Raw genomic sequence first — 17,936 nt, forward strand, 5'->3', positions numbered from 1 at the left:
AACACAACAAAAAACTCAGTGAAAATAGACAAGTGTGATTTGGAAAGGATAGTATGTACGCAGACTTTACCCCTAATACTAGATAAATATCTAACATGCATTTTTACATAGAGGTGTATGCATTTTTTTATTATGGTCTTAAAAACCTTGTTCGCCCAAGACTTAACTCCATTTATTCCCTTTCATGGAAATGTAAAATTTCAAAAAGTGATGCAATTTACAAAATTGTCTTCTATGGTCATAATTAGGGTTTTCCATACAAGTTTTGAGAGTAAAAAGTGACCATAGACCCAACCCGGTATAGTATTCGGGTCAATCCGAACATCACAGACAATGGGCCGAATCTTGTCCAAGGCAACTTTTTTGACACTACAAAATCGCAAGGACTAGAAGAACGCCAATCTTTCTTGCCCTAGCACCCTTCATCAGCAGCCGCTGCAAAATTTCCATCAACAGTCAAAATGGTATCCTTTTTTTCCTCATCTGCGTTATACTTCACTTGTCAAATATAATTTTAAATTGAAATACATAATCGTTTGTATAGATAATCATATATTTAAAGTGTCAAAAGAGCTGTAATTTTTTAGCTCATTCAAGCTGTTTCCGATTTTTTTTCGTTTATTTTTTATTGATGATGACAGAGTCGATAAATTAGATGAACACTTCATTAGGTTTATTAATGTTATTGGAGAATGCTAAAGATTGCATCTTTTTGTGAAATGGCTATTGTCAATGATTTTTTTGGAAGTGCTAATATTATTTTAACCTTAAAAACAAATGCTATTATATAGCTCAATGGCTTGTTTCATTGAATACTCGGAAAAATGTATTGTGATAATAGCAATTGAAAACACTAGTTTGAACAAGAGATAAGATTCATTTTAGAGTGTAGAATTTTCGTCTTGCTTATTTCAGCCAATATGTTTTACAATAATATCCATTATTAGAGGTTAATCTTCTGGTTGTGTAGGTTTGAATTGCCATATTTGGGTCGAGGTGGATTTGTTTTTAGTGTGAAAAGGTAGACTTGTTTAGTCTACTTTAACTAGGGAAACCTGTTGCTAATGAGATGAGAGGGTGTAGATACCACTATGTGCACCTGAACTTTAGCAGAAGTTGTGTTGAGTTTTAATGTGTAATATGTTCTTTTTGCCGCAGACTAAGAGGACCAAGAAGGCTGGAATAGTTGGAAAGTATGGTAAGTATTATAGCTCCTTTTTAACACATTTTACATTTTGCATTAATAAGGATATTATTTGATTTTGTATTACCATAAGGGGTCGTTTGGTATGAGGTATAAGAAGGTATAAGGGTGGTATAAAAATTTAATACCACCTTAATACTCTGTTTGGTTAGCAAATTAGGTATAAGTTATTCCGGTGTTAATTTTAACACTGGGATAACTTATACCTTATAGAAGGAGGAGTAATTAGCACCGGTATAACTTATACCTTCTTCTTAGAAATTATGCAATTATCATTCTTAATACAACATACCAAACAATGAATAAACAACAATCCTAGCATAACTTATCCCAATATAACTTATACCGGCATAACTTGTACCGGTATAAATCGTATTCCAACCAAACGACCCCTAAGGCTCTTATTTGTAACTTCAATAACTACATTTGATGATGTGGTTTGATTTTCCCAATTTCACTTGCTTGAGTAGGATTTTGCTTCAATCTATATTTTTTTATATTTGATTCTTGCTACATTGGCGAGTCAGCCTGGATTTCATCAGTCCAATACTTCCATTATCTTATTAGAAGTTCTACTGCACACTGTGGGTTCTTGTTTTTAAGTAATTTTTTTAATTTTTCAATGTAAGTAATAAGTATAGATCAAAGAAAAAATAAAGTGGAATAGTGTAAAAGACCCTTTTCAAGCTTAATTAAAAAACGATAAAATAGGAGATAATGGAGTGGAAAGACCTGGGTGATTCTGCAGTTTTTATACTTTGCAATAGTATATATATAGAGGAATATTGGGTGTTGTATTTGTATATGGACATCAAGCCCTAACTTACTAACTTATATCTCCTACCTCTGCCCAAAAGGGTGAAGTTTGATACTCCGACATAATCTAGAAGATCCATGCAGTGCCTGATTGAATTCTCCCTGAGATGTTTCGGATCAGGCCATGTCATCAACACTAAGATAGTAGTTTTAGTCAATGGATGATAATATCCCTAAGCTGGTGCTACTTGTTACTACAATCAATCACATTCGACGTTATGCCTTGGTAGATGTCTGTATGTCTGAAGTGGGTTATGTGGGTCAGGCTGGATGTTAATTGAGGTTTTGGTGGTTTTTGTTGACCTGACACCCTCATAAAATTGAAATTTTGTCCACAACACTATGCTCATGAGCTGGAGTCAGTTGTTTTTCTAAAGTTGCTTCTGCTAGCAGTATTCTCTCCTTGGATACCTTTTTACTGTTTTTTTTATTAGTATATATCATGGTTTTCATCCAAGGCAATTATCTCTGATTTTTGTATTGGATGATTTATATTGCCCTTTTCATCCGTTGCAGTTAAATTACTGTTTTCTTATTGTCTGACAAATTTATATTCCTGATTCTCTTTCCTTCTATGCATAGGTACCCGTTATGGTGCCAGTCTGCGTAAGCAGATTAAGAAGATGGAGGTTAGCCAGCATAGCAAGTACTTCTGCGAGTTCTGTGGAAAGGTATGGTTCGGTACACTTAATAAACTGGAAGCTCCATGCAATATGATAGTTTTCTTAGCTGCAAGTTTGGATTCCTGGTCTACTTTAAATAGTTGTTAAGTTTATGATTCTCATCCTATACTTGTTGAGCAGTATGCAGTAAAAAGGAAAGCAGTGGGAATTTGGGGCTGCAAAGATTGCGGCAAAGTCAAAGCTGGTGGTGCTTACACATTGAAGTGAGTAATTACTCTCTCAACTTCTGTTGTTTTCCTTTTTTGTGTCTGAATAACTAATCCCGATTTTCTTTTTTAATAGCACTGCAAGTGCGGTTACAGTTAGGAGTACAATTCGAAGACTGAGGGAGCAGACTGAGAGTTAGAGCAATCATCTGCTTTTGGTGCAGCTTATGATGTGTCTACTTGTGTTCTGAGATCAGACTTGTTTTTCAATTTTGAGTACTTTATGATGTTGAACCAGCTCGATTAGCCACTAGTATACTTGAGAATTTCAGTTTATTCAAAGACAATTATATTCACTGTCGCATTATGTTGGCATTATTTCTTAAAGGTTTCGATTTAGTTTGGACTCGAAATTTCCATTATGATACTCAGGTTGTTGGTTTTACTTTAATAATTTTGAAATTTGATTAAAGTGAAAGGCGTAGATGCTGGTTGAGATTTGATGTAGTACCCTCGTGTTTTGAAAATGAATAATCAGTAAGAGAATCAACATTTCTAGGTTCCATACCCACAAATTTCGCCAAGTTGACAGTTTAGTGGTCTAGATGTCACTAGTTGACCTATCATGTAGGGTTCAGGTAGTGGTTTGAGTATAATTCCACAAGTAGGGTTTGGGAAGAGTAGCATGCACGCAGACCATCGTGTAGTAATAGAAATCTAACAATAATAGAATACAAGACGAGTAGCTTTTCTTATTTCCTATAATCTCCACGGATAGGGGTAAAAGGAAGTCTAACTTAACAAATTTTTATGTCACGGTGCTGTAAATTTAGGGGTGTTCAAACCGAACCGGAAAACCGCACCAAACCGAAAAATCAAACCAAACCGATTAAAAAACCCGACTAGGTTTGGTTTGACTTGGTTTGGTATTGAGTTATAAAACCCGAACCAAACCGACATATAAATATATAAATTTTATTTATATTTTTAAGAGTTCATAGTGATTTTTCTTTAGAAAATGTAGAAATATTTGAGATCCTCTCATGTATTAACCCTGGAAGCGTAAATTAACGAAAAAATATTGTTAGACGACTAAGAAAATAACTATCATGTGTTACTAAAAAAATTCTCCCAATAGAATATTTTAATAGATCATATGTTTGTCAATTTTTTTCCATATTTACTAAACATATATTTACTTATCAAAGTTTTATCTATAATTTTAACAAAGTAAGATTGAAATAATATTCATGTAATAAAAAAACCCGAAAAACCCGACCAAACCAAACCAATCCAAACCGATATAGTTGGTTTGGTTTGGTTTTGGTAAAAACCGAACCAACCCGGTCCATGTACACCCCTAGCTGTAATTGGGCTGTGTTGGTTTCTTGCCTCATAAATCTTCGTATTTCCTGATACTTTAGCAGCTGGGTGCGCTCTATTTTCTGAAGCTATTTTCCTCTTCCCCCACCAATATTTAAAAATAAGGACTCAGGAAATGGCCAGTTGCCTTATCTTACAATTTGTGGATCCATATCTTACACTTTTGGATCTACAAAAAAGAACCTCACTCAACTAGCGTCAGCAGTGTGAGGCATAAAATAAAAGATTTCATAGCGCACCTAAGTGTTTCGTTTGGTACGCAAGTTTGCCGGCCCCTATAGGCAATTCATATCATCACATTCATTTACACATTTACTCACTTGTATCTTGTCTCACTCATATTCTTGCGCGATTATCTGAAAAGAGTAGGTGGAATGATACTTCACACCTATTGACTTAAAAATTCAGTATATGCTTTTGATGAGACATTTATAAAGTCATTCGTTAATACAGCATATGTTTAGATATTACTTTATACAACATTACATTGGTGATCCCTTTGGGATATATGCTTAGTAAACATGCAGTAACTTGGCCATTCTATTATGGCAAACACAAAACGCAGGAAACTATCTACATTTTACTAGAGAGCAACAAAATAAGGAAAGATAAAACACCTACTTACATCTGGAGGTTTTTGCTCTCTTAGCTCCTATACGAGGGGCCACTATATATGCATATTATTAAAGCCTAACGAAGGGGACGATAAACTTGCTCCTCAATCAGCTAGTTGCCTGTTGTGGTTCCAAGTAAGTCCCCGGAAGTTTCAGTCTCAGTATCTAAAAATAAGACTGATGGGAGAGTGGAAAGTCATAGCTTCTGCCAACCGAAGGGTTTACACAACTGCTAGTGGTGAATGGCAACTATCTCCGTTGTGATGTATTTGGTTTTGGACAGCTTTCACAGCTGCTACTCTTGCTGCAGTGGCGGACTTGTTGGCGGCTGTAACTGCTCGTTTTACTCTTTCATCCACCTTCGTCACATTGATAGCTTTCTCAGAAGCTTGTCTCGCTTCCTAATAACAACAAAGAAAACTTATGAGCACATTGAGGTAGCGATAATTACCACTAGGTTATCCATATTTTCCTTTTTAAGAAAGAGGAATAAGGTTTGCAGCTTGGTTTTCTCGAAAATCAGAAAGAAACATCTATAAAAACTACTCTCTTCATCCAAAATGTTAATACTGAGTGCACAACCAAATGAGGATATCAGGAAACTAAATTATTACCTGGACTGCATGAAGCACTTTAGAATGGTCGACTGCAGAAGGAGATCGAGGGAGGGCGGCAAGACTAGTTGAAACATTAAGAACCCCATTCTGCCAGTGACCAGACTGAGTTTCCCCAGTTCTGAAAGTGTAAATGCCAAATCCTTGCCTCTTACCCTCATGCCACGCTCCTTCATAGCGATGTCCATTTCCAAAATGGTATACTCCAAAACCATGCATCTTATCCGCAAAATACTCTCCAGCATATGCATCCCCATTTCTGCATAGTCATACAAATCAACAAACTGGTGAGTAAATACACATGCACCCAATATCACCCCAAGAAAGAGAACAGAGAAAGCAAAAAGAAATATAAGTGTATGACAGACAGAGTACACGAGTAATTGATAGCTTATTGTTTTTTGTTTAGCAAAACAATTACGTATCACTCACTGATACATGACGTGGTACTGAAGAAAGAAAAATGAAACCACGCTGCAGCAGAACATGCATTTAGGGAAATAGAAGTAATTGCATTCAGGGGCGTTCAGCATAAGAAAAAAACAAGCTTTTAACGATAAAAAAGAAAACAACAAGCTTTCTCATTCCTGTATCATATGTAAGTTAAACCCTCAGCAGTCTTTCATACAGCTGATATAAAAGCAATATGGTCAAGATAACAATAACTGTCTTACTCCATGTTTGACGTAATGGATATGAGGATAGAGCGCAAAGCATGTCAAAACCAAAAAAAAAACTCATATTGCATCGGATTTTGGACATTGTCTTCCGAATTTTTGGGTCTAAAGTCTAAAAGAACACAAAACAACAATTTGATATCCTTATATCTCTGTCATATTCATTATGCTCAGTTATTGACACATGATTCAATATATGCAAATGAATATGGTACAAGCTGAGAGTCAACCACGAGGCAAAGAAGCCAGAGATGATGAACCAAAGAAGTTAAGGACAACTTACAACAAAAAGAAAAAGAAGTAAACTCACAGCTCAATAAAAAACAGAACAAAATACTATATGAAGTAAGAGAGGTTGGGGTTGGACTGGTCCTTTCAGCTTAAAATATGATCTATATGCAGATCATATCTATAATCCAAAATAGGTAGCACCAATCACCTCAAAAGTATAGCTAATCCAATGGAGAACTTACTCTAATCTCAGAGTTGAATGATTTCAGTAACAGTGACAACATTCAAGGACATCTAGATAAAGTCTTATACTTCGTTTACTTACTTTGAAACAAGGAAAGATGCATTCGCCATTTCAAAACGCAGAGAGATAATCCTTGGGAATATGTTCAAACTTCCACGGTCGATTTCATCCATGAATGATGAAAAGTAAAATTACAATAATGTTGAACCACGTTTCTAAGAATATGGTTCACTGAAAATGTCTTTCAGTGGACATAAAGGAAAATATAGGTAAATGAGTTCTCTCAAACATTCAGCATTACTAAAAATCTTAATCTTTACGCTTTGCTTGTTCTCACATTTAATGTCAATAATTGAATGCATCATAATCCGTAATGTATGCGGGAATTGGTTCCTTTAAGGATTATGGAGATAATCTCATCGTTCTTAGTATTGCTGGTATATAACACTGGTAAGCAAGTATGCTGAAGTTAAGACTAGCACATAATTGAAGGACGATTCTCGTTTCCAATTATGAAAGCAAACATGTCGAAAAATATGGAACTAACCCAACAAAAAATTGTACTAATTGAGCCAATCATGGTTACATAAACAAGCGAAAATGGTAAGCCTTAAGCAATTGAAAATCCACATAAACACAAAAGCTCGACATGGAACTCAAAAAAACATCAAGTTAATAACAAATATCTGAAAAGAAACAGTTGCAAATGCTCAAGTGGTTATACCTGAAATGGTAATGACCCAATCCATGTTTGATACCCCACTTAAACTCCCCGGTATAACTGCTTCCATCTTCACAAGTATGAACTCCAGAACCATGACACTGCCCACTACACCACTCCCCAGCATACAAATCCCCTGTATAAGACCTATACATCCCAACTCCATGTCTCAATCCTTGCCTATATTGCCCTCTATACCGGCTCCCTTTCGTCCATGTTTCAACCCCGTATCCATCATACTTCCCATCAATCCAATCACCCTCATACCTCCCACTCAAACGATAGTAATAAACCCCACTTCCTGAACATTTCCCTTTATGAAATTCACCCTCATAAACATCACCATTGCTGTAAACTTGCACCCAACACCCCGAAATCGGCTTCCTTTCTGGTTTAGGCTTTGATCCTATTGACCAAACAACTGAAGGTCGATTCTTTGAGGCAGTAGGTGATGAATGAAGATTAATAGACAAAGTTCTAGCAAGAAATGTACGGATAGAAGGAACACAAGGGAGAGTTACACAAAGTGAAATCACAAGAAAAGCTAGTATTATAGCAGTAATAATAAAAAGAAAGTAAAGAAAAGAACCCCAGTAATGAGTTGAAGTCAACAGGTAAAGTGAAGGCAAAGAAAGCAAAATAAAAAGCTTCAAATGAACTCTAATCCAAGAAATATGACAAGAGTGATGAATCAGCTTAAGAGTAATTCTTTTTGTGGCTAATAACACAGAAACAGAACAAGGACATAAAAAAGACTGATTTTTTGAAGAATTGTTTGACTTCAAGATTGGAACTTTAAAATGGGTTTGATGTGTTGGAGAGTGATAAAGATTGGAACTTTGAGACATTATAGGCCTTTTATGAGGTGTTGACAAAAGGGTTTTGTTTGGTGATTGATTCTGACAAAAGGGTTCATTTATAAAGTGAATCTGATTGGTTGAAGAATCTGGTGATGGGATCTTGATTTGAAGATTAATTTTGGAAAAATTCTCTGATGGGGTTGATTGTTTTGGGATTGGGATTTGAAGGTCACAGTGTTGTTCTTGACCTATCTTAACTTCAAGATTTTGCTGATGCATTTACATAACAGAAAAAATGAAACTTCTTTTTTTTTTTTTTTTCCACTCAAAAGGTCAATTTTTTTTATTCTATGAAGCTTTGAGATGTGTTTTTGTGTAGGTTTTTTGTGCTTTTTGTAAGTTTTGTTTTTCTGGGTTTGATTGAGGATGGCGGTCTAAGAAGATTGTTGTAATGGCGTCTGGTATTTTTTTGGAGAGGAAAAGAGCAAAGTGGGGTTGAAGTAGAACCAAATTTAAAGGTTGGATAATGGGATTATTTTATTGGTATATATTTATATATATACACCCATAAGTGGTTAGATTTACTACTTGGCCATTGGGTTTGTGTCATTGCCATATCCCCCACTCGGATATTCTTTTTGCACCAAATGTCTGAGCAAATATTAGTACAGGCACCTAAATCATTCAACAAGTTGATGTTTTGCACTTGTCGTCTGACCATATATACATATAATTAACATGTATTTTTATCGCAAATTAAACTTGATTATAATAAATTAATATGATCTGATGTAATCACTATGCACAAGTAAATTACCGTAAAGAAGAGATGGCACCTTATTCCTAATAATTGAAAAATGTTAAAAATTTCACCAACAAATGATAGCGCGATGTAAATTGTGCTCGTAAAGATTAGAGTTTAATTTTATGTTTAATTGTCAAATAAACAATTAGATCATTCGGTAAAAAGAAGTTACTAACCTATTATCACAAATAAAATAAAAAATTGTTAGATAGGAGTATATATCATTTTTTCTTCGGAAACTTTTATGTTAACCACTTGTCAAACTTATCGGCGGGCCACAAACTAGAGTGGTCAGTAACCAAGTGGATCATTCACCATTTCTTCTGACTCCTTCAGCTAAGCGTTTGAAAATGAAATCTGTACGTACGAGTCATGTATATGCTAACTCGATCAACACCATAGATATAATCAATGGTGGAGCCACATGTATTCAAGGGGTATTAACTGATACCTTTTTGTTAGAAAATTATAATGTATAACTAAGTAAAAATATATTGTGATGAGTTTACAATGCCTTAGCTTTGTGTTTAGATTATCTAACAAACTTACTGTCAAAGAACTAGATAAGGAACCTGACTCATTTGGTACACAACTCAAATCAACGGATTCCAGCTAATGAGAACTGCTACGACTTCAGAAGATAGAGAATCAATACAGGGACCTGATACCTTTGTGTTTCCCTGACAGCAGTACGAAGTCAACTGTCTACAGCTGGAAAGTGACTGCCTGCACTGTACACAGAAACAGTGCAGCGCATTCTACAGTCACTTCTCATTTGACCTACCAAGTGATTACATCACTCAAGTGATGTCATCCATGTTGTATTAACAAAGAGCATTACAACAAAACATTACTTGAACACTTGAGAATCAACTGAGCATTCAAGTACTCCAACCGTTCACTGATCAAGAATTCAATTCTCAAGTGCATCAAGAACAAAGTTTAACACTACTACGGACCAGTTCCTAAATCTAATATTTTGTTGTCCTTAGTTGAGTTGAAACTTTGTAATTGTTCTTCATTGTAATTCCTAATTTGCTTATCTAGAAAGTTGCTTAGGAACCCCTTGTAAAACCATAAACCCTTAGTGTTTGTGTCGTGACTAGAGTTAGTCATGAGTTGAAGTCTTTGTAATAGGTGTATTGCAAAGTGGCTTGTAATAGGTATATTACAAGTTAGTGAGGGATTATGAGTTTAATTCCTAGATTGCATAGGTTGTAATCTAAAAGTTGCTTATAGTGAAGCTGAAATCCTACCAGTGTAGGTCGTGGTTTTTTTATCCCCTTGAGCAGGGATTTTTCCACGTAAAAACTCCCTGTCTTATTTACTTACTGTTTTATTAGCTTTTCAGTGGAAACTCATAAAGGACCTGGTCTCTATATAGTTTGGTGGACTCATATATTCTATCAATTGGTATTAGAGCGGGTTCTTCTATCAGGTTAACACCTAGGAAGGATCCTTATGGCCGCTCCACCAAATTTTGAAGAAGGTCAGTCTACGTATAGACCACCCAAGTTCAATGGGCAATACTATGGGTGGTGGAAGACAAGAATGCATGACTTTATCATGGCAGAAGATTCTGAGTTGTGGGATGTTATATGTGATGGTCCTTATGTCCCAACGAAGAAGGTCGGAGATCCTCCAATGACGATGCCAACGACCAGAAAGGAATACAACGATGCAGACAGGAAAGCTATGGAGAAAAATTTTCGTGCCAAGAAAATTTTGGTGTGTGGTATAGGACTCGATGAATACAACAGGATCTCAGCTTGTCAATCCGCCAAGGAAATATGGGAAGCTTTGCAAACAGCACACGAGGGAACCACTCAAGTAAAGCAATCTAAGATTGATATGATCACCACCGATTATGAGCTCTTCAGGATGAAGGATGATGAATTTATTCAAGACATGCATACAAGATTCACTTCCATCATAAATGAGTTGCACTCGCTCGGTGAAGTCATTCCCAGGAACAAGCTCGTGAGGAAAATTCTTAGTATCCTGCCCAGTTCATGGGAAAGTAAGGTGAATGCTATTACTGAAGCAAAGGACTTGCAGGAGCTGACCATAGATGAGCTAATTGGAAATCTGAAAACCTATGAAATGAAGAGGAAGATAGACAGTGAAAGAAGAGAACCAAAGAAGGAGAAGAACCTGGTACTCAAAGCTGAAAGCAATGACTCAAGTGAGGAGGACAATGACATGGCTTACTTAACCAAAAGGTTTCAGAAGATGTCGGAAGAAATGAAGGGATACCAAAGAGGGGCACTACTAGCAGACCAAAGAATTATGACATCTGTCGTAAGTGTGGAAAGCTAGGGAATTTCATCAAAGATTGCCCTCTCGTGAAGCAAGAACACTTCAAGTACAACCCTGATAAAGCAGCCAAAAGGAATCCGGTTCCTGTCAAATGCTTCAAAAGGAAGAATGCCGCTGACAACGTTGTGAAGCAAGCTCTTGCAGCATGGGGAGATTCCTCAAGTGAGTTTGAAGAAGAAACTGATGAAGGTGATATTTCCATGGTGGCAGTTGAAAGTGAAGGAAATGAATATGATTCAATATTTTCTTTAATAGCTCAATCAGACGATGATGAATATGATGATAATGATGAGGTAAACTTCAGAGATGTACAGAAAAATCTGAAATCCTACTCTCCTAAGAAACTCATGTCATTAGCCAATTAATTGATGCCTATCATAGTCTTGTAGAGGATAAAGATGCCTTGACCTTAGAACTAGGAGAAGCTGAACAAACTAGAGATGATTTGGTAGTGTGTGGGGTTGATTTGAAGGAAACTATAGATGATCTAGAAAATGAGAAGAAGGTTCTAACTAAGAAAATCACTAATGTAGAACACGAAAGAGATGATCTGGTGGTAGTAGTAGTTGACTTGAAAGAAACCATTGAAAACTTAAATAAAGAAAGGATGCCCTAGTGGAGAGAGTGACTGTTGTTGAGGAGGAGAGAGATGACCTCTTAATAGTGATTGTAGACTTGAGGGAAACTATAGAGGAACTTGGAGCTGTGTGTAGGCCTGGAAATTCTGATAAAGGGAAAGAGGTAGCTAGTGAGGCACACATTAAGCTTGAAAACGAGTTAAATGCTGTGAGAACTAGTTTGTATGCTGAACTTGAGAAAAATAGGCACCTCCAAGCAGAACTGGAAAGAGTAAAAAAAGATCTTGAGAAGTTCCTTAAGTGGACCTGGTCCTCAGAAGCTATCACTGCCATGTATGTTAATAATAGTGGAAACAGGCAGGAAATAGGGTTTCAAAGGGAGAGAACTCCTTACAACCCCCATAGCAAGTATGTTACTGTACCGGATAATTGGTTGTGTACCCACTGTGGGAAAAATGGGCATTTCAAAGAAAATTGCCAAGCCAAAGTTCAGTCTCTTCAGAAAAACAAAGTATTTGCTGAAAAAGTAACTACTGAAAAGGGACCAGGTGCCACCCATAAAAAACGCCTGTTATCTGCATGGACTAAAAGAGCTCTTATTCATCCTCTTGCCTACTACAAGGGACCCAAACTTGCTTGGGTTCCTAAAACTAACTCTTGATTTCCTTGTGCAGGGAACAGTGAAAGGAAGCAGTCAACAATGGTTCATGGATAATGGATGTTCAAAGCACGTGACTGGGAACACCATGGACTTTCTATCACTAAAAGCCCTACAAGGAGGGAGTGTATCCTTTGGCAATGGAAAAAAGGGGTACATTCTTGGAGTTGGAAAAATTGGGAAATCTCTCACTCACTCAATTGAGAATGTGTACTACGTCAATGGCCTCAAGCACAGTCTCTTGAGTGTTTCTCAAATATGTGGTAAAGGAAACAAGGTGGAGTTCTTGTTAAAAATATGCACAGTTACTAATCTAGTAACGGGTGAAGTGGTACTGGTGGCCAAAAGATACAAGAACATCTATGTTGCTGATTTTGAATCCCTACAAAGTGGTGATCTGAATTGCTTGAAAGTTGTTGATGATGATGCTGAACTGTGGCACAGAAGATTGGGGCATGCAAGCTTTTCTCTACTGAATAAGCTAGTTCAGAAGGACCTGTTTCATGGTCTGCCCAAATCAAAGTTCATAGAGCACAAAGTTTGTGATGCCTGCGCTAGAGGGAAGCATGTGAAATCTTCATTTAAGCCAAAAAAGGATGCCAGCACCTCAAAACCACGTGATCTCCTTCACATGGATCTATGTGGTCCTATGAGAGTGCAAAGCAGAGGAGGAAAAAGATATATTTTTGTGATAGTAGATGACTATTCCAGATTCACTTGGACCTTGTTTCTCAGAACAAAAGATGAAACCTTTGAAGTTTTTGTGGCATTTGTGAAGAAAATTCAAGTGAAGATGGATTCTAAAGTAGCCTGCATAAGATCAGATCATGGGACAGAATTTGACAATGCCAAGTTTGAAGATTTTTGCAACGAGAATGGCATTACCCATAACTTCTCTGCCCCTAGAACTCCACGGCAAAATGGAGTTGTGGAAAGGAAGAATAGAACTCTTGAAGAAATGGCGAGGATAATGCTGATCGATAGTGGGATAGTGAAGAACTTCTGGGCTGAAGCTGTTAACACTGCCTGCTACTTGGTGAACAGGTGCATGATCAGGTCTCTCTTGAACAAAACTCCCTATGAGTTTCTGAATGGAAGGAAGCCCAAGCTGACTCATTTAAGAACATTTGGGTGCAAATGCTATGTTCTCAACAATGGAAAGGATCAGCTTGAAAAATTCGATGCCAAAAGTGATGAAGGAATCTTCTTGGGATATTCATCTCAAAGTAAAGCCTACAAGGTCTACAATAAGAGAACTCAGTGTGTAGAGGAGAGTGTGCATGTAATCTTTAACGAGTCATATCCTTCTTGTGAGAAAGTAACANTTTCAGAAATGGTATTGTGAAGGAAAGTGCCGCCCAACAGGGGGAACGGGTTCACAAGAAAGCCTTGCTTCCCATTTATCAGTTATTGTTCGAGCTGGTGAACAAGGTTCTTTTACCCCGTGCTGAGAGAAGGTCCATTACTTCTAAATCTGACCTATATCTGATGGAAGCACTGGATGGATTTAAAGCTGTAAACTTGCCTGCCATCATGATTGAGCATATGCAGAAGGTGGCGACTTTCAAGTATAGAAACCATGTTCTTCCATATGGGTTTCTTCTTAAGCCCGTCTTTAAGTTCTTCAAAGTGTCATTGGGACAGTTCAAAGTAGGGACCAAGAAGCAGACCTTCTCTCAAACAACTTCGGAGGAATGTGAGTGTGTGGAAAAGAATGGAGGAATTGGCAGCACTTCGACAATCTCTCAGCTCATCAATGCTCAAAACAATGCAACTGAGGAGATTTGAAGCTTGAAGGCAAGGAACGCCATACTAGAAGGTCAGCAGGCCTAAGGGGGTCCAGGGTCAAATGAGGAGATAGCTCGTCTGACCAAGGAAAATGCTGATCTCAGGGCACAAGTGGAGAACCTGAAGGAGAAACTGCTCACCGAGCAAACGTCGGCAAATGCTCGAATAGATCTAGTTCTCAACACCCTTGCTGCAGCCTCCAAGCCCTCTCCTCCTAGTGTCCCTTAGGCAACCTTTCAGTGACCAGTTTTCGGCTTAATTCTGTTCATGTTTTGTTGACATTGGCAGTTTGTTTTTCTGTTTCTTTTTGTGGGATGGATGGGAAATACTTGTATTGCTCCCACTGAAATCAGTCCAATTTCTTCCTTTGCTGTATAGCAAAGGCATATGTTTTATAAAAACTATCCTCTTTTTGTTGTTTAATGCTTCTGTGTCTCTGCTTTTCTTTTCTATCATGTTGTGTGCACATATGTGGCATGAGTTAGCAAGGCTAGACTTCTTTATCCTGATTGCCTGTTTGTGTATTTTTAATATAATGCCAAAAGGGGGAAATATAATGCCAGGGGGAACTAGTTCCTGTTTCTTCATGTGTATAATTTGGAAAACAAGGATCTTTTTAAGGGGGAAGTCTAAAGTTAGGGGGAACTTGTGAGGTTCCTGTTACTTCATCTCGTTACTTTTGCTCTAAACATGCGTTATCAATTTCTAAGTTTGTCATCATCAAAAAGGGGGAAATTGATAGGTTTACAATGCCTTAGCTTTGTATTCTGATGATCTAACAAACTTACTGTCAAAGAACCAGATAAGGAACCTGACTCATTTGGTACACAACTCAAATCAACGGATTCCAGCTAATGAGAACTGCTACGACTTCAGAAGATAAAGAATCAACGTGGGGACCTGACACCCTTGTATTTTCCTAACAGCAGTACGAAGTCAACTATCTACAGCTGGAAAGTGACTGCCTGCACTGTACACGGAAACAGTGCAGTGCAGGTTCTATAGTCACTTCTCATTTGACCTACCAAGTGATTACATCACTCAAGTGATATCATCCATGTTGTATTAACAAAGAGCATTACAACAAAACATTACTTCAACACTTGAGAATCAACTTGAGCATTCAAACACTCCAACCGTTCACTGATCAAGAATTCAATTCTCAAGTGCAACAAGAACAAAGTTTAACACTACTACGGACCAGTTCCTAAATCTGGTATTTTGTTGTCCTTAGTTGAGTTGTAACTTTGCAATTGTTCTTCATTGTAATTCCTAATTTGCTTAGCTATAAGCGTTGCTTAGGAACCCCCCTTGTAAAACTATAAACCCTTAGTGTTTGTGTCTTGACTAGAGTTAGTCATGAGTTGAAGTCTTTGTAATAGGTGTATTGCAAAGTGGCTTGTAATAGGTGTATTACAATTTAGTGAGGGATTAAGAGTTTAATTCCTAGATTGCATAGGTTGTAATCTAAAAGTTGCTCATAGTGAAGTTGAAATCCTACCAGTGTAGGTCGTGGTTTTTTTATCCCCTTGAGCAGGAATTTTTCCACGTAAAAACTCTCTGTCTTATTTACTTACTGTTTTACTAGCTTCTCAGTGGAAACTCATAGAGAATCTGGTCTCTATATAGTTTGGTGGTCTCATATATTCTATCATATTTTTTATGTATATACCTTATAGCTCCATGTACTTTGGTGCTCAAATATAGTATGACAATATCTCTACGATACTTGTAAAAATCTATATAGACCACCTTATATAATAAATTGCTTCCAATGAAGTGTGGCATATTTGGCTAGACCTAGGGGCTTATATAGCAGTTATAAGGAGGATGAATAGTACGTAGGTCATGTGCTAGTTCACATGTGGAAGACTATAGCTAGGTTAAGTAGAAATCACAATATATAGATGTTTTACTGGCTGAGTAAGTGTAGCTAGCTCCAGGGGCGGAGGTAGAGCATTCAAGTAGCTTTTGCTTAGACCGTGTATTTATATTATATTAAAAGCTTTATTAATTATATAATTATTATAAATAGAATTATATTTATGATAAATGTCTATATTTAGAGAGATTCTAGGGTTCATTGCTTGGTGGCTAAGTCACCCTCTCCCTATAAATAGAAGGTTCTATTCCATTGTAATTCATCCAATATCAATAAGAATTCTCTCTCTGTACTTCGATGACAGTTCAGAACCCATAAACTTTAAATCCTAACTCCAATCCGCCTTCGCATAGGCCCAACAACTTTGTCTTCTTCATCTTTTCTCGAGATTATATTGAGGAGTTTCACTTCACATAGTCTTTTAGGAAATTCTTATCAGCTTAATTATTTGAAGCTGCGAAGATATAACTTATTCTAAAGCAATTGAAAGATATTGTACCTTTTTGTAATCTCTTCAATATAATGAGAAGTGCATACATCATATACATCCTTTGATTATGGCGCGATATTGCAACTCTACGCGAAATACTCGTAAGTAATCCAGGCCACAGGTATTTTAGCTCATACTTACTCAAGTGAGTTCGATTTACATTGTCAGCGTAAAGAATTTTTCATATTATCCGATCAATCAAGGAATACGCACAGGTAAGGCTCTTTGAAACGCGAAATTTATAATCTTGAAAATAAGACAATTACTTGCTATAACAAATAAAGAATACCTGATGTGTAAAAAAACATAACATTGACGATATATATGACTTAAACTCTTTGCAAAATGATAGCGGAAACATTATTTGAAATACAAAAGCTAGGTTGAGACAAAAAATAGAGCAGGCAAAAACGAGTAAGAGGAAAATGCAAAATAGAGAGAGTATAAAGGCATGGATTCTTTTTTAATAGAGAGAGTATCAAAACCTAATCAAAACTTTTAATAATTTAAAGGCCTCAATATTATATCCCTTTTAAATGTCTTCTGTTCCCTAATTATTATACTCTACAATACTTCCTTATACGATCAGATATAAGAAAATTAGTTATATTATATCTCTAATGGTAAGACTATGGCTAAGGCTAGTGTTAGAAGAATATTACAAAATATTGGCCATTCGTTTTCTTGTTCCATTTAATCTTATACAAGAATGGAAAATATTACAACATCTGATTCTTATTAGGAAGTTTTTTCTTGACAAGCTATCAATATCAAGATAAAGAGACAATTTCACAGAATATGCGAAAAAGAATTAATTTTCTTTAGGAATATCAAACTCTAATCATGTAACAGATTCCTAATTTAATTGCACTAAGTCAACAACTATTCTTTAACGTCACAAATATTTTCAAATTGATGCATTAGAGTCTTTCTCTTGGTTTGAAGGCTTATTCGTAATATATAATCTAAAAAATACTTGTAGTGTGTTACCTACCTAATAAAACGATTTTCTAAAGAAAATGATAAGATCATTTGTTTGACGCTTATATTTAGAGCTTTATAATTTTAAATTCCAACTACGTACTTTAATAAATACACTTTGAGTACATCATTGATGGAGAAAGCAGATTTAATTAACGCGGTATACATATTACAACACGATTAATTAATCCAATTACAACTTAGTACCAAATGTTTGTTAGGTGTTTGTCCTAATATTTTTTATCATATTTGATTTCATATTCCTTCACAAGGACAACATATTTACTATAATTAATTTTACC

The 17,936-nt window shown here is 36.4% G+C and overlaps 2 protein-coding genes across 2 annotated transcripts; one reads left to right on the plus strand and one right to left on the minus strand.

The window, feature by feature from the left end:
* The first annotated feature begins 358 nt into the window (after positions 1-358).
* LOC109216900 (60S ribosomal protein L37a) lies at positions 359-3,262 on the plus strand. The gene is made up of 5 exons (XM_019381118.1): positions 359-464; positions 1,159-1,198; positions 2,603-2,691; positions 2,824-2,906; positions 2,986-3,262. The coding sequence occupies exons 1-5, from the start codon at positions 462-464 to the stop codon at positions 3,047-3,049; spliced, it is 279 nt and encodes a 92-aa protein (XP_019236663.1). The 5' UTR covers positions 359-461; the 3' UTR covers positions 3,050-3,262.
* A 1,407-nt stretch (positions 3,263-4,669) lies between these two features.
* Positions 4,670-8,658, minus strand: LOC109216899. Its single transcript, XM_019381117.1, has 3 exons — positions 7,337-8,658; positions 5,461-5,719; positions 4,670-5,247 (listed from the first exon to the last, which is right to left on the minus strand). Exons 1-3 carry the CDS (start codon positions 8,410-8,412, stop codon positions 5,068-5,070), a joined length of 1,515 nt encoding a protein of 504 aa, XP_019236662.1. The 5' UTR covers positions 8,413-8,658; the 3' UTR covers positions 4,670-5,067.
* Positions 8,659-17,936: the final 9,278 nt, after the last annotated feature.

The sequence above is a fragment of the Nicotiana attenuata genome, unplaced genomic scaffold, assembly GCF_001879085.1.
Source record: "Nicotiana attenuata strain UT unplaced genomic scaffold, NIATTr2, whole genome shotgun sequence".
NCBI classification, from domain to species: domain Eukaryota; kingdom Viridiplantae; phylum Streptophyta; class Magnoliopsida; order Solanales; family Solanaceae; genus Nicotiana; species Nicotiana attenuata.

Excerpts from the sequence above, each read along its gene's own strand:
- LOC109216900 (XM_019381118.1), top strand. Across the intron at positions 1,199-2,602 it reads TGGAATAGTTGGAAAGTATG|GTACCCGTTATGGTGCCAGT; the intron begins GTAAGTATTATA and ends TTCTATGCATAG. Across the intron at positions 2,907-2,985 it reads GGTGGTGCTTACACATTGAA|CACTGCAAGTGCGGTTACAG; the intron begins GTGAGTAATTAC and ends CTTTTTTAATAG.
- LOC109216899 (XM_019381117.1), bottom strand. The coding sequence starts at position 8,412 with ATGCATCAGCAAAATCTTGAAGTTAAGATAGGTCAAGAACAACACTGT. Across the intron at positions 5,720-7,336 it reads TTGGGTCATTACCATTTCAG|AAATGGGGATGCATATGCTG; the intron begins GTATAACCACTT and ends ATGACTATGCAG. Across the intron at positions 5,248-5,460 it reads AAGTGCTTCATGCAGTCCAG|GAAGCGAGACAAGCTTCTGA; the intron begins GTAATAATTTAG and ends TGTTGTTATTAG.